The 13,691-nt window shown below is 60.4% G+C and overlaps 3 protein-coding genes across 5 annotated transcripts; 2 read left to right on the top strand and 1 right to left on the bottom strand.

Annotated features, from left to right (window-relative positions):
• The first annotated feature begins 486 nt into the window (after nt 1-486).
• RPUSD4 (RNA pseudouridine synthase D4) lies at nt 487-3,113 on the top strand. Of its 2 annotated transcripts, none has more exons than XM_032992432.2 (7): nt 487-682; nt 1,036-1,201; nt 1,430-1,631; nt 1,866-1,959; nt 2,040-2,190; nt 2,355-2,452; nt 2,609-3,113. In XM_032992432.2, exons 1-7 carry the CDS (start codon nt 503-505, stop codon nt 2,792-2,794), a joined length of 1,077 nt encoding a protein of 358 aa, XP_032848323.2. In that variant the 5' UTR covers nt 487-502; the 3' UTR covers nt 2,795-3,113. The 2 variants fall into 2 exon arrangements, with proteins under 2 accessions (XP_032848323.2, XP_042656555.1); XM_042800621.1 differs by having other exon boundaries at nt 1,844-1,959; nt 2,609-2,727.
• On the top strand, nt 2,902-7,453 carry PANX3 (pannexin 3). Of its 2 annotated transcripts, XM_032992454.2 has the most exons (7): nt 2,915-2,946; nt 3,521-3,584; nt 4,212-4,396; nt 5,102-5,244; nt 5,356-5,570; nt 5,723-6,387; nt 7,302-7,453. In XM_032992454.2, the coding sequence occupies exons 3-7, from the start codon at nt 4,216-4,218 to the stop codon at nt 7,361-7,363; spliced, it is 1,266 nt and encodes a 421-aa protein (XP_032848345.2). In that variant the 5' UTR covers nt 2,915-2,946; nt 3,521-3,584; nt 4,212-4,215; the 3' UTR covers nt 7,364-7,453. The 2 variants fall into 2 exon arrangements, with proteins under 2 accessions (XP_032848346.2, XP_032848345.2); XM_032992455.2 differs by lacking the exon at nt 3,521-3,584 and having other exon boundaries at nt 2,902-2,946.
• Nucleotides 7,454-7,761: 308 nt separating this feature from the next.
• Nucleotides 7,762-13,641, bottom strand: SIAE (sialic acid acetylesterase). The gene is given in 12 exon segments (XM_042800620.1): nt 7,762-8,034; nt 8,315-8,610; nt 8,690-8,885; nt 8,969-9,123; nt 9,359-9,492; nt 9,593-9,702; nt 10,062-10,245; nt 10,369-10,438; nt 10,440-10,508; nt 10,580-10,743; nt 11,879-12,043; nt 13,566-13,641. Coding segments are annotated over 12 exon segments (1,614 nt in total). The 5' UTR covers nt 13,609-13,641; the 3' UTR covers nt 7,762-8,006.
• Between the last annotated feature and the right edge of the window lie 50 nt (nt 13,642-13,691).

The following is a 13,691-nucleotide window of genomic DNA, read 5'->3' as shown; positions in this document are numbered from 1 at the left end:
GGGCGGGGGGCGCCTCAGCACCCTCAGAGTCTCTCGCCTTTCCGCGGGGTGGGCCTGGAGTGGGTGACAGGGTGCCCGGGGGTGGGTGACGGGGTGCCCGGGGGTGGGTGACGGGGTGCCCGGGGGTGGGTGACGGGGTGCCCCGGGGGTGGGTGACGGGGTGCCCCGGGGGTGGGTGACGGGGTGCCCCGGGGGTGGGTGACGGGGTGCCCCGGGGGTGGGTGACGGGGTGCCCGGTACCTGCGCAGGACGCGACTCCCTCACAGCTCACCGCGACCGTTACCAGCCGCCAACCGTCGCCGGCGTTTAAACCACCGGGCGGGAGGGGGTGGTGCGGCCCCGCCCCGCCCCGCCCTCCGCGCAGGCGCCATAGCGCGGCGTGGGTGTCGCTCAGCCTGGGGCGCTCTTTCTGATTGGGCGGGAGGGTCGAGGCGCCGCTGCTATTGGGTGGGAGGCTAGGGAGGGAGGGAGGGAGGGAGGGAGGGAGGGAGGAGGAAGGAAGATGGCGGTGGCGAGCCGAGGCGGGTTGCTGTGGCGGTGGCCTGCCGCGGGCCCGGGCCGGGCGATGCGCCCTGTTTGCAGCAGCGGGCGGGTGGAGGCGCAAACGCTGCGGGCGGAGGAGCTGGCGGAGCGGCTGCGGAGGAGCGAGGAGGAGGAGGAGGGGAAGAAGAAGAAGCGAGAGGTGAGCGGTGGGCTGTGCCGCGGCCCGGCCGGGTACTGAGGGGCCGGACTACAACTCCCGGCGTGCACCGCGCCGGGCGCTCGGGCGGGACGTGCAGCCATTACCGCCGTGGGTTTTCCTTCCACGGGAGAGACTGTGGGTTCAGTGGCTGAGGGCGCGTGGGTTAAGCAAGAGCCCACCGAGCTGGGCGATGGGGTGGGATGGCGGGGAGAGCGGCCAGCCTCCGTCCCCGTATGTTACAGTCCTCAGAGACACCGCAGCGGGCGTGGGGTTGCAGGAGATCGCGCGGGGGCTTTGTGCGAAAGCTAAGAGCTATTTATCTTCCACCCATCGCGTTTTTGCTCTCCCCTCAGATCCCCAAAGACCCGGCGCAGAGGCGGGTCCGGGAACTTGCCGCGCTGAGCAAGTGGCTGCAGCAGGTTCACCCCAACGTCCTGGCCAAAGTGCTCAAGCAGGGAACTGTGTACCAAAACGAGGAGATTGTGGTGATCAACAAGCCCTACGGCCTTCCCGTGCACGGTGAGGAAAAGCCAGTGCCGTAGAGGAGGAAATGGAAACGGCTTTGTGGTGCTGACAGGGGAGTCTCTATCTCTGTCCCCCCTGCGCTGAGGTTTTCCTTTCCAGGGAGGGCATGTGGGGAGTCTGTCACCTTTAGATTACAGCCTTTATCTCACGTTTTGAGGCTGCTTTAAGGCACATGGGGGAGTTGAACATCTCCCTTCATTGCTTTGCCTGTGGGTTATGCAGGCGGCCCTGGGATCAAGAATTGTATCGCTGACGTGCTGCCGATTTTGGCCAAGATGCTGGAGAACATGAAAGCTGAACCCCTCCACCTCTGCCACCGCCTGGACAAAGAGACCACGGGTGTGATGGTGCTGGCACGGAGCAAGGAGACAGCGGATAGGATCCGGTTTCTCTTCAAAACTCGTCAGGTGGAGAAGATCTACTGGTAGGAAAGGTTTGGGTGGAAAAGCGGCTTTAAAGGGCGCGTAAGGTTTGAAGAAGGGGGCAAGGGACAGTCACCAGGGCGGGAGGACACGGGGCTTTGTGGAAGCAGTGGGTGTTTGCTTATCTCCCCTCAAGTGTCTTTCTGCAAGGCTGGGTCGTGGGGAGAAGTGATGAGGGGGAGGGTTCCCCTCCTGCTGGAGCGACACCCCGCAGGTCTCTGGTTTTATCTCCCCAGGGCAATCAGTCTGGGGGACCCAGACCCCGCCGAGGGCATTGTGGAGATTCCCATCATGGAGAAGGAGGTGCAGAGCCACCAGTCGCACTACAAGGTGAGCTGCTGGTCTTACTGGGCCACCGTTCTGGCCTCGTGCTCCCCCTCCCGCGGGCTCACCTTCTCCCCACCATTCAGATGACGCTGGCCCCCAACTACCGCCTGTCTCCGGAGGATGGGAAGGTGGTGAAAATCCGCAAGAACCGCAACGCCGAAAGCGCTGTGACGCGGTACCGCCTTCTGGCCAGCTCTTCTGCGTGCTCTCTGCTAGAGCTCCAGCCCATCACGGGTAAGGCCTGGCCGGGTCTCCCAGCTGCTGGATCCACCCTTTCTGTGTGGTTCTGCAGCCAAGAGCAGCGCTGGAAGCGGGAACTTGTCATTAGACCTGACTGAAATAATCTCTGGGCCAAGGCTCTGGTTGTCATGTTTTTTCTCTTTCCCTTTCCCCCTTAGGGGTGAAGCACCAGATCCGGGTTCATCTGGCCTTTGGCTTGGGGTGCCCCATCCTGGGGGATCACAAATATTCACACTGGAGCAAGCTGGCACCCCAGGTAAGGCAGGTCCTGCATCGGAGAGGGGCAGCCAGAGCCAGATCCCAGGCCAGGCAGCCCCTTCTGTGTCCCCCAACTCCCCGTGGGCTGAGGTTTTCCACGTCCCAGCTGAGGAGATGAGGGTGTGGAACGAATGTTTTCTGTCCTCGCCCGCAGAAGCTTCCTGAAATCACCTTGAAGAGGCTGAAGCTCGAGCAGAGCAAGGCTCGTCACCTCCCCCTCCACCTCCACGCCTACCGGCTCTCCCTGCCCCTGGGCAAGCGGATAGACCTGGTCTGCAAGCCGCCGTTCTTCTTCCAGAACACCCTGAGGAAGCTGGATTTGGACATTGCTAAGGACTAACGAGGCAGGACAGGAGTGGTACTGTCTGTTTCCACGTCTCCAGCACGTAGTGCTGGATCTGGCCACGCTGCAGTGGTGGGATGAAGCCTACGGTCTGTGCCGCTTGCCAGAGATCCCCTGTGTTGGTACCGAAGTTGCTGGCTTCAAACCAGGTACCTACCTGTGCTTCTTGCCCTGATTTGGTGCAGAAATGTGGCTGGGTGTGCTGAAGAGCCTCTTGTCTGGACAAACGAGGCTGGGTAGACACTGGGCTTTGCCTAATCTGTGGTTTTTGAACTTGTCTCTGAGCAATAAAAGATGCAGTTCCTGCCAAGGTGAAGGGTTGTGTGTCTCTTTCTGCTCAGGCCAGGCGGATCTCGGACCCTGGACAGCTTTGAGTGTGCTGCCTGGGTGCAGTCCTTCCCACTTTGAGGGCCATCACTTGTCCCTCCAGAGCTGTTCAGCAGTCTTTCCCTCCTATCCTGGCACTCTGTGCTCAAATTTGGAGATTCCCTTCATTTGAAAAATTCATCGAAAGTGCAATTTGGCAGCGGCTGTGGGGTTTTTTTTTCTGGGCTGAGAGACTGTGCGGGGAGTTCCTCCGCTTGGCTTGGCCGAGCAGCTCTGGGACTCCCTCTGCTCTGCGCTGCCAGCAGCGGCTGCACTGACTGTGCTGCTGGGAAAAACTTTTCTATCCCACCTCCCCTTCCAATTTCCCCATCGTTTATTTCTCAATCCCATTCTCAGGATCTCTCTCCCTTGGAAGCTTGCCTTGGAGCCAGATTCCTTCCCCCCATGCCCTGAGAGGGAGGTGAGTGGAGGGACTGAAAATCTGGGGAATTACAGCTCAGAATTGCAGCCACCAGCATTTGGTGTCTCTTGGCCTGTCCCCAAAACCTCGGGGTCGGGCAGCAGGACTTTCTCCAGCCCCTCTGCCTGGTTTGAGTTCTGGAAAGGGCTCTTTGTACCCCCCAGGACTGCCCTGGACCTGGCTGGGGCTTCTCAGTAAGGTAATGCCCTGTCTCCCACCTCCCTGCTCCTCACATGGGGTGAAAATAGCCGGGGAGCCCCACACCCCTCGAGCACGCCACCAGAAATACATCTGCTGATGAGAGAGGGGCGTAAAACCACGAGGAGCCGGGGAGTGGCCGCGGCTGAGGAGGAATGCTGCCTTCCCAGCCCAGTCCTGCGGCTGCTGTTTTTTTGTTTTTTTTTCTATTTCAGGGCATGCTATTTGCAAAAAGGTTTCCCCCCTGTAATTACCATTCAATTTATCGCACTGTCTAAGCTGTCATTTATAGCTGCCTGGTACAGAGTGCTTGGCAAGTGATGCCTTCAGCCCTACAAAGTCGCTCCTCCAGCCGGCCACACCTCAGACGACACCAGGGCCCCTGGGCAGCAGCAGCAGCAGTAGTCACCGCCGTCTTTTCCTCGCTAGAAAAATGTCCCTCTCGCACACGGCCGCCGAGTACATGCTCTCCGACGCTCTCCTCCCGGATCCCGGCGGTTCCCGAGCCAAGGGCCTGCGGTTGGAGCTGCCGAGCGATCGCCTGCTGAAATTTGTCACCGTGGGGCTGCCCCTCTTCCTCGTCTCGCTGGCTTTCGCCCGGGAGTTCTCTGCCGGTGAGTTGCGGCTTTTGCGACGGGGATCTCCGGGTTGTGGGCAGTTGCCCGTGGCGGTTTGCTTGTCGCTGCGAAACCCTCCTGTTCGCACTGGCGTGGTTACGGTCCGAGGCGGGAAATCCTGGTTTAGGAACCGTTCTGTCTCGGAGATACTGATTGATTGTTTTTAATGGATTATTGGATGCTGGGAAAGCCCAGGGACAGCCGTGCTAAAGCCCAGGAGCAGCGGTGAATCGATGCCCCGCCTCAGCTGCTTGCTCCCGAGGAAGAGGAGGAGGGTGCCAGCAGGGAGGCTCAGGGGATACATCCCACTGGGGTTTGCGAGGGCAGCACAGAGAGTTAGTTGCATTGGCGGTATGTCACAACCTCAGGCTAAATCTGGCCTCAGCCCACAACCCGCTGCTGCCCCTGGGGATTTGGTTTGACTGCGGTTTCTGGCCAGTCTCTAATTTCCCCCCCCCCCGCCACGTACCCAGGGCCGTGCTCAAAGGGTTTGTGTTTGGGAAGTGATGGAAAAGTCCTTGCTGGGAAATGTAGCGGTGGGGAAGGATGGCTACAAAATGACTGTGGAAAGGGACTTTCTGAATTCCGAGCGGTGCCTTGTGGGTAATGATTCTCCCGTAATGCATCAGCACCCGGCTGCGGAGCGCTCGCCCATGCTCACCGGAGCTCCGTGGCTGACATTCGCCCTTCTCCTCACCCTAGGCTCGCAGATCAGCTGCTTCTCTCCCACCAACTTCACGGGGAAGCAGTCTGCCTACGTTGACACGGCTTGCTGGGACTCTCTCATCCACCACGGCTTCGACACCGAGGGACACGCCGTCACCAAGTCCCTCTGGGCTCTCAAGGTACAGGTCAAGCTCGTGTCTGGGTGCCCTCAGGTCCCACGCGGGTGTGTGGCAGAGGTGAAGCAACGCCGCGCTGCCCGACACCCGCTCGTCTCCTTTGCTTGCTCCTAGGTCTTCCCCTACTCGCTGCTGGTGGTGGCAGTGCTCATGTACATGCCTTACCTGCTGTGGCGTTACGCGGCCGCCCCTGCCCTCCTCTCTGACCTCCTCTTCATTATCGACGAGCTGGACAAATCCTACAACCGCTCTGTGCGCCTGGTGCAGCACATGAGGAAGGTCCAGCAGGCCAGCACTGAGCCGGAGCGATTCTGGGAGGAGTACGAGAGGTGAGGCCAACTGGTCACCACGTCCCTCCAGAGTCCCTCCACGAGGCATTGTGGCTGTGGCCACGTTCAGGATGGACTTCGGTGAAGTGCCTTGGTTTGGGGCGGGGGGGGGGGGTGGCTCTAACTCCCTGCTGTGTCCCCTCTGCCCTCAGGGCTCGCCGGGAGAGGTATTTTGAGTTCCCGTTGCTGGAGCGCTACCTCACCTGCAAGCAGCACGCCCACTCCCTGGCGCTCATCTACCTCCTGAGGAACCTGCTCCTGCTCTTGTTCCTGGCTGCCACCTGCCTCTACCTGGTCTTCCTCCACCTCAACATCTTCTTCCAGGATGAGTTCAGCTGCTCCATTAAAACGGGGCTGCTCCAGGCGGAGCCCCACATCCCCCCGCTCATCCCCTGCAAGCTGGTCGTCTTCTCCGTCTTCCAGCTCATCAGCCTCTCGGTCGGCGGCGTCTACGTCCTCCTCATGCCCGTTGTCGTCTACAACGCCCTGCAGCTCTGCCAGTGGGACAAGGGCCTGCTCTCCGTCTACGAGATGCTGCCGGCCTTCGACCTCCTCAGCCGCCAGATGCTCACGTGCCCCGTCAACGACCTCAACGTCCTCCTCCTCTTCCTCCGGGCCAACATCTCCGAGCTGACCTCCTTCAGCCGCCTCAGCGCCGTCAGCGCCTTGAGGGAAGCCACCGCCAACAAGGAGGACATCGATACCGTCGTCGACTTCATGACGCTGCTGGCCGGGCTGGAGGCCACCAAGCCCAAACACCACGCTTGCCCCCCTGAGGCTGACAACAGCGCGCCCCTCTCCAACGGCGGGGCTCTAGGTAGGCTTTTTTGGTGGAGAAGACTTCTCTCCCCTTGGCTCCCACGCTGCCAGATCCCGGGGGGTGAGGCTGGATCTATCCATCGTGGCTCTAAGCCCTTTCCCAAGACCTTAAGGTTTTGGGGGGAGAGCTGGGGGGCTGCTGGGGGTCACCAGGGGGGCCCCACGGCTCCATTTACAGCCAGGGATGGTTTCTGGGACGTGATCCTACTGCGAGCCCACGTGTGGGCAGGAGTTGCTATAGGAACAGAAACTGGAGAGCTTGCCACTTAAATCCAAGATCTGGGCAAAAGCGGGGGGCCAGAGGGGTCCCTGGTTTTGGCTGAAGGAGCAGCCTGCTGTGCTGGGAGTGGGGTTGGGAGCTTTCAGTGCCGGGGGGCTGATGCTAAGGATGCCGTGCCTGCCCCCTTCTCCCGTTAGGGTGGCACTGGTGGGTTACAGCAGGGCTGCGTGGGGAGAGGGAGACGAGTCTCTGAAGTAGAGCCGCCCTCCCCAGGCACCACTGCTCCTTCTCCGGGGTGCTGAGGGGTTCCAGGAGCTGGGGGGGCCTCCTTGATGGTCCCACAGGGCTCCCCGACCCCCCTGGCAGCAGTTTCTAGGCTCTGCAAGATGGCTCATCCTCTGCAGGGTGGGAGCCAGGAGGCCCGAGCTCCTTTCCCGGCCCTGAATACACCACCTGAGGGCTGTGGTTTTTAAAAAAAAAACAAACAAACAACAACAACAACAAAAAAAAAAAAAAAAAAACACAAAACCAAACCAGATTGAGCTGTATTTAGCAAGCTGGTTGGCATGGCAACGGCGGGGCTAGCACAACTGGCTCTCAGGCTAGTCGCACACTGGTGGAGAAAGCCCAAGATCCCAGTTTGTGATCGCCCGGTTAAATAACTTCCTCCTCTTCCCCCCCTCCTTGCCTAGAACCGAAGCCTGGAGTGGAAGCGATGGAAAAAGCCTCCCGGGACTCGCTGGGCTCTGCCTGACCCCAGGAGCAGGCAGGGTGCCCGGGATCCACTTCGATCCACATCCCTGGTGCCAGCATTGCTCGAGCACATTAAACTGGTTTTGATACAGCCTGGCGGGGTGACATCTGTAACGTGATAGCGGTGGCCGGGCTGAGCTCACCTGCTCTCACCCTGAATTTGGGGTGGCCCCCCTTCTTACGTACATTTTTCCAGCAAAAAAGGGTTTAAACAATCTGTTTGGGGTTGGTTTGGGGTTTTTTTTTGTAGAGTCTCTGTCTGATGTTTTACTGCTTGGTGGCACATCATGCCTCTTCCACACAAATTTCCTCGCTGTTATGGCAGGAGGTGGGGAATGGAGGACTAAGGGGTGCTCCTCTGAAGGGGGGAAAAAAAAAAAAAAAAAAAGGACCCAATAATAAAATGAGCTGTTTTATTAACTATTTAACACAGGGAGGTGGAAGTCACTCACTGCTGTTTCAGAGCAATGTGCCCTGTGCAGATCCATGTCCCAGCCCATCTTAGCATTAAGCTGGGGGGCTTTTTTTTTGGCAGAGCTCCTTGCTCCCCTGCCTTTCCACCCCCCAGACGGAGGCTGGTCCCTGGATCCTGCGAGTACCCTGCCATGGGGGTCAGCTCTCTGTGCCCCAAGAGGTTTGGGGTGTCACGGAAGGGGGGGTCCAGGACCAGCTCTGTGGGCAGAGAGGAGCAGCAGCGTGGGGTTCAGTGCGTCCTGCTGCTTTTCTTAACATTTTTCATCAATTTCATTCGAAATTTGGCTTTTTTTTTTTTTTTTTTTTTTTTTTTTTTTTTTCCCCTGCAGCCTTGACTTCAGGCCAAAGAGGAGCTGGAAAGCGGCTTAATTAGTAAGACAGTAATCAAGCCAGCTGCCTCCCGGAGTCGGAAAGGCATGGTGCCAGCGGCCCCGAGCCACTTTGTGAGAGGTCTGAGCTCCCTCCGCTGCCCCCTCACCGAAATCCCTGTGGAGAGCCGGGGAAGAGAAGCAGCTCCTTCCCTCTGGCTGTTCCGCAGCGCCGGGGGGTTGCCCCTGCGGGCAGGGGGTCCAGGAGGAAGGGGGGTGCGGGCAGCCCCTGGGGGTTGTAGAGGAGGCAGGACTGGTAGTCGCAGGGCCATTCGGCCCAGGCGTAGCGCAAGGCCAGCGCCGGCGTCCCGCAGCCAGCCAGGGCCAGCGTCACCGTGCGGGACTCCACCGCCACCACGGGTGCCGGCAGCCACCCGCACGGGGCCGGCTGGCTGGAGCAGCACACCTGGGTAAGGGGAGAAACCTCCATCACGCTGTGCTTCCCTCCTGAACCAGGGCAGGGGAGCTTCTCCCCGCTTCCTCACCTCGAACGCCTGCGCGTCCCTCCGGCGCCAGACGAGCTCCTGGTTGTAGGTGATGTTCAGCAGCCCCTTGGTCACCTCCGGGACGGCACAGGTTGGGTACGGCCCCTGGAAAACCATGTCTTTCTCCCCGTACGCCACGGCCCTGGCGCCCAGCTGCAGCCGGTGGGCCACGTTCTGCTTGTCCCGGGGGTGGATGCTGCCGAGGAAGAGGAGGGAGGTGCGGGGTTGGTCGCCGACAGCTTCATCTCTCCGCTCTCGCCCCCGCCGCCCGGGACTCGCCTGCCGTAGGGCGAGTGCTCATCGCCCAGATCCATCGCCACGGCCATGAAGGTGCCGGGCATCCTGGCGTTGGGGACGACCCCCAGGTCGGCCGTTTGGTGCCAGCGCAGACGGGCGAAGCTGTCGTCTGGGCTCTGCCGGCGATAGGTGGACAACTGCAAGGCAGACGTGAGGGAAGCGGCTTCAGCCATCGCTCCCCAGACCACCCGCCGGGGTCCCTGCTCGGGATTCAGCACCCCGACGGGATTTAGCCACGTGTTTACAGCATCCCCTCCCTCCTGCCTGCTTGGAAGCGGCCTGCGGGGCGCGGAAGGATGGGTAAAACCTCCCCGAGCGTCGCCCTACAAGAGGGTGGGGGTCCTGCCCCTGCGCCCCCCCCCCTCCCCTCACCTGCACAAAGCCGAACGGGAGGAGCAGCTCTGTCTGCCCGGCCGATCCGGTGTGGAAAGCCCGGCGCCAGTCGGTGATGAGCGCAGGGAAGGTGCAATTGTACCGGTCTGTGTGCAGGAAGGCGTTGGCCTCGCCTGTCCTCAAAAAAAGAGGGGTCTGGTGAGGGCCCGGCGGGAGAGCAGGGGGCTGGGGAAAATGAAAGGGCACGGGGGGGGGGGGGGGGGGGGGGCTCACCCTGGTACCAAGCAATACCCCGCAGCGTCATGTTGAGCAGTGGGTGGATCATGGCGTTCCAGAGCACAGAGGGAGTTTGAGGGCCCGTGAGGTGCCAGGGTGGGGAGCTGCTGAAAGGCAAAGCTGGGCTTAAGGGGGTGCAAAACCCAAAGCCAGCCCTGAAGCTGGGGCTTTGCGTGGTTAAAGCAAACACCGTGCCAAAGGGGAGCCCTGGGGGGGGGATGTCCCCTTTTCCTCCCGCCACCCTCTTTACCTGCCAAGCTGTGCCCTACACTCTCCCCACGGGAGGGGATTTTACCCAGAGCGGGTAAAATGATGCCCAGTGGGGAGAGTGGGGCTCCAGGGATGCTTCAGGAGAGGAATTGGGATGGACAGTGCCCCCTGTGAGTGGTGAGTGGGAGGATACCCCCCCCCCCCCAAAAAGCAGCGGAGCCCGGGGCAGGAAGTGTTCCCACCACGTCTTCCTCACCTCTCCACGTCCTCCAGCAGCCCGCATGCCCGCAGAGCGCTGCGGGAGGACCAGGCCTCGATGGGGGTGCCCCCCCAGGCCGCCTCCACCAGCCCGATGGGGTACCGCAGGGCCTCGTAGAGGTAGCGCCCCAACAGCCAGCAAACGGCCGAGAAGTAGCTGAAATTCCCGTGGCCCAGGTTTTCTGTTCAAGAAACAGCAAGCCGCAAAGGGGGGGGGGGCGGGAAAAAAAAAAAGCCGTTTCCAGGCTTTTTGGGGTTTGGTTTTTTTTTTTTTTTTGGGGGGGTGGGGGGCACGTTGCACTCACCAGCCGTCGGGATGGACCACGGCAAGTCAATCTGCTCCAGGTCCTGCAGCTCCACATCGGAGCGGGCGGGGCGCTGCGGCGAAGAGGCGGACGTAGGGGTAGCGAGCGGCGGCGGTGAGCTCCCAGCTGGCATTGGTGATCTAGGGAAAGGTCGGGAGTGTGGGATCCCGACCGGATCCCGGCCGGATCGACCCACGCTGTGGGGGCTTACCTGCAAGACTGTCATTGCCATGTTGCTCTGCCCGCTGCAAAGCCACACGTCCCCAAAGTAGACGTCCCGCAGCGTCACGTTCTCTGAGCCCTGCCTGGCCGCCAGTGCGTAGGGACCACCTTGATCCATAGGGTCCAGGACAGTTGTCCACGTCCCAGAAGGTCCTGGAAGGAGAGGATGGTGCTTATTTTTCACAGCAGCTACAAAGACCTCAAGACCTTCACAAAGAGGTTGGATGAGTGGCCAACAACCGGTGGGGATGGCTCAGGCACTTGAGGGAAAGCTTCCCCACCACGGAGCTGTGCTGGGGAAATGGGTTTTGGAAGCTTTCCACCATCAGAGGGTCTTTCCTCCTGCTGGATCTTAGGGGTTAAAAAGAAAATCTCAAAGACAAATGTGTGTCAGAGCAGAAGCTGCTGGGAGGAACCGGGATTACAGGAGCAGCTTGGTGTGTGTGACACCGAGATGTCTCCAGCTAATTTTAGAGGCGCCGAATCGAGGCGTAAAGATATTCTGCTGGAGCTTAGCGAGGATTTTCTGGCCCGGCTGGGGCCAGATCCTGCAGATCTCTCGACAGCAGCAGATCGCTGCTCTCTCACAAAACGCCTCCGGGCTCTCCAGCTTGTGGAGGAGCCCTTTAGGCAGCAGTTTCACCCCCCCCCCCCCCCCCGCAAAGGTGACAAGCAGCCCCCCGACTCACTGGGCAGGGAATGAGGCCACCGGCTGAGAGCCGAGGGGCGCCTGAGCCCTCCCAGCCCCACGGCAGGCTCTGCCTGCAGAGGTCACATCCTTCAGGGCTTAGAGATCCCCAGCAGGATCCTCCAAGGGGGGATACATCCAAAAAAAAAAGAAGCCAGGAGCGCTCTGGAGATTTCCCCGGAGATGGTTTTGACAGGGAGAGGAGCTGAATCCCCCCCCCCCCCCCCCCCCCTTCTCCTCTCCCCACTGCAGCCTCATCGTTTGGCTCAAGCCTACGTGGTGCCACCCACACCAGTGGCAGCTCGGCTCCCGCTCGGTGCCCACGGGATCCTGCTGCTGGGAAACTGAAGCGAGCAAAGGCCAGTGTCGGTGGGGACAGGGGGGATGGCTGAACCCCCACCACCACCCCTCCCAGATCTTCTGGAAGAAGGGGATAGTGTGGCCCCAGGGGCACGCGAGCTGGAGACATCACCACCACAGTCACCTCCTAAACCCCGTGGATGAAAGCCACCCCACCAGCAGGCCCAGCTGGGGCTCAGATGTCCCCCTCGGCCACCAAAACCACTGGCCCCAGTTGCCCAGCGAGGGTCCAGGACCGACCTTTAACTTGAGCCACCTTCTTCACGACGACAAGTCCCCCGGCCCCGGAGAGAATCACGGTCACCGCAGCCCCCGGCGCCCCGTAGCCCCACACCACGGCTCCCGCCGGCTCCTTCTGCAACACCATGTGGTCCCCGTAGTAGGACGCGAAGCCAAGCATCGCCCCTAGGATCAACAGACAGCACAAACATCTCCAAGAGGCAAAAAACAGTAAGAAAAATCCCTTCCACGGCCTCCGACTCCCTCTCAAATGCAGATTATTAGGAATCCCACTTTAATTTACAGCTTCCTTCAGTCCTGCTCAACCTTAAGGTGGTTAAAGTTGCCAAGGAGCTGAGGAATCAGCACGATTTGAAGTCCTCAAGAGAGCCCAGCCCTATGAGGGAAGTCACCTCCCAAAGCACAGGAGCTTGTGTTACAGAGTTTAGACACAGATTTTGGTAAAAAAGTTCTTCTAGCAGCAGTCTGGGAGCATCTCTGCCAGCCCAGCCTTGCTAATAAATATGTTCTGACACACATTTCCCTTGCAAAAAAAAAAGTTTGGTGCGTGGTGGGATGGGAAACACGAGGCATGCAGCAGCACCAGCACAGGCACCTTTGGTGGGGAGAGCACCCCCAAAAGCTCCATTTTTTGGGGTGTGAAAATAAAGCCATGCTCAAAAGGGGGTCAGGACAACATTTGCAGGGCATGGAGAGGCGATTTGGGGGTGATGCCAGTTGTAGCGATCAAAGTGGGGCTCACAGAGCCCCGTCTCCTTTGCAGCTCGTCCCAGGCTGGGTTGGACAAAGGAAAACGATGTCCTTGGTCTCTCTGAAATCAACCGCAACGCCGGTCCCACCGTCTCATGCGATGAGGCTCCGGGAAGGACAAGTTACATAAAAAAATGAGTCGGAGGAGGAAAATTAAAAAAAAAACAAAACAAAAAAAAACAAAAAAACAAAAAAAACAAAAAAAAAAAACAACCCGAGACGCCGGGGAAGAGACTGGAGGCTATAAAAAGCGGCTGGGAGGAGGGAAGGGAGGAGAGCCCACGAGATGCTGCCAAGGAGCCGCATGCGACTCCCGCCTTACGTAAAGCATCGTCCCATGGTGGCAGCGATACGCCAGGGGCATGGGAGGGCTTTGGGGGGGGCAAATGGTGTCAAAGAGGGGCTGGGGGGTGGCAAAGGGAGTCGAAGCAGGGCTGGGGGGTGTGCAAAGGGTGTTAGAGAAGGGCTGGGGGGTGCAAAGGGTGTCGAAGCAGGGCTGGGGGGTGCAAAGAGAGTTGAAGCAGGGCTGGGGGGTGCAAAGAGAGTTGAAGCAGGGCTGGGGGGTGCAAAGGGTGTCAAAGCAGGGCTGGGGGGGTGCAAAGGGAGTCAAAGAAGAGTTGAGGGTGCAAAGAGAGTTGAAGCAGGGCTGGGGGGGTGCAAAGGGAGTTGAAGCAGGGCTGGGGGGTGCAAAGGGAGTTGAAGCAGGGCTGGGGGGTGCAAAGGGAGTTGAAGCAGGGCTGGGGGGTGCAAAGGGAGTTGAAGAAGGGCTGGGGGTTGCCCTGGCCATCAAAGTGGGGCTCGTCAGGGCGCAAAGGGCGTCGAAATGAGGCCGGGGGGGTGCCAAGGACATCGAAGCGGGACTCGCGGGGGTGCCGGGCTGCGACGGGTGCCGGCGGGGCTGGGGGGCGCGGGGCCAGCGCCTCCCCCAGCCCTTTACCTGCCGCCACCGGAGCCAGCGCCAACAGCGCCCACGCCGCCATCCTGAGTGGGGGGGGCGGGGGCACCACGGGGCGTGAGGGGGCGGGACTCCGTGTCCCCCCACCACGTGGGCGTGGCCGGAGCG

The sequence above is a fragment of the Tyto alba genome, unplaced genomic scaffold (assembly GCF_018691265.1).
Source record: "Tyto alba isolate M040663 unplaced genomic scaffold, T.alba_DEE_v4.0 Super-Scaffold_32, whole genome shotgun sequence".
NCBI lineage: Eukaryota > Metazoa > Chordata > Aves > Strigiformes > Tytonidae > Tyto > Tyto alba.
The sequence above is the reverse complement of the archived record's forward strand: the minus strand, read 5'-3'. Positions and strand labels throughout refer to the sequence as shown.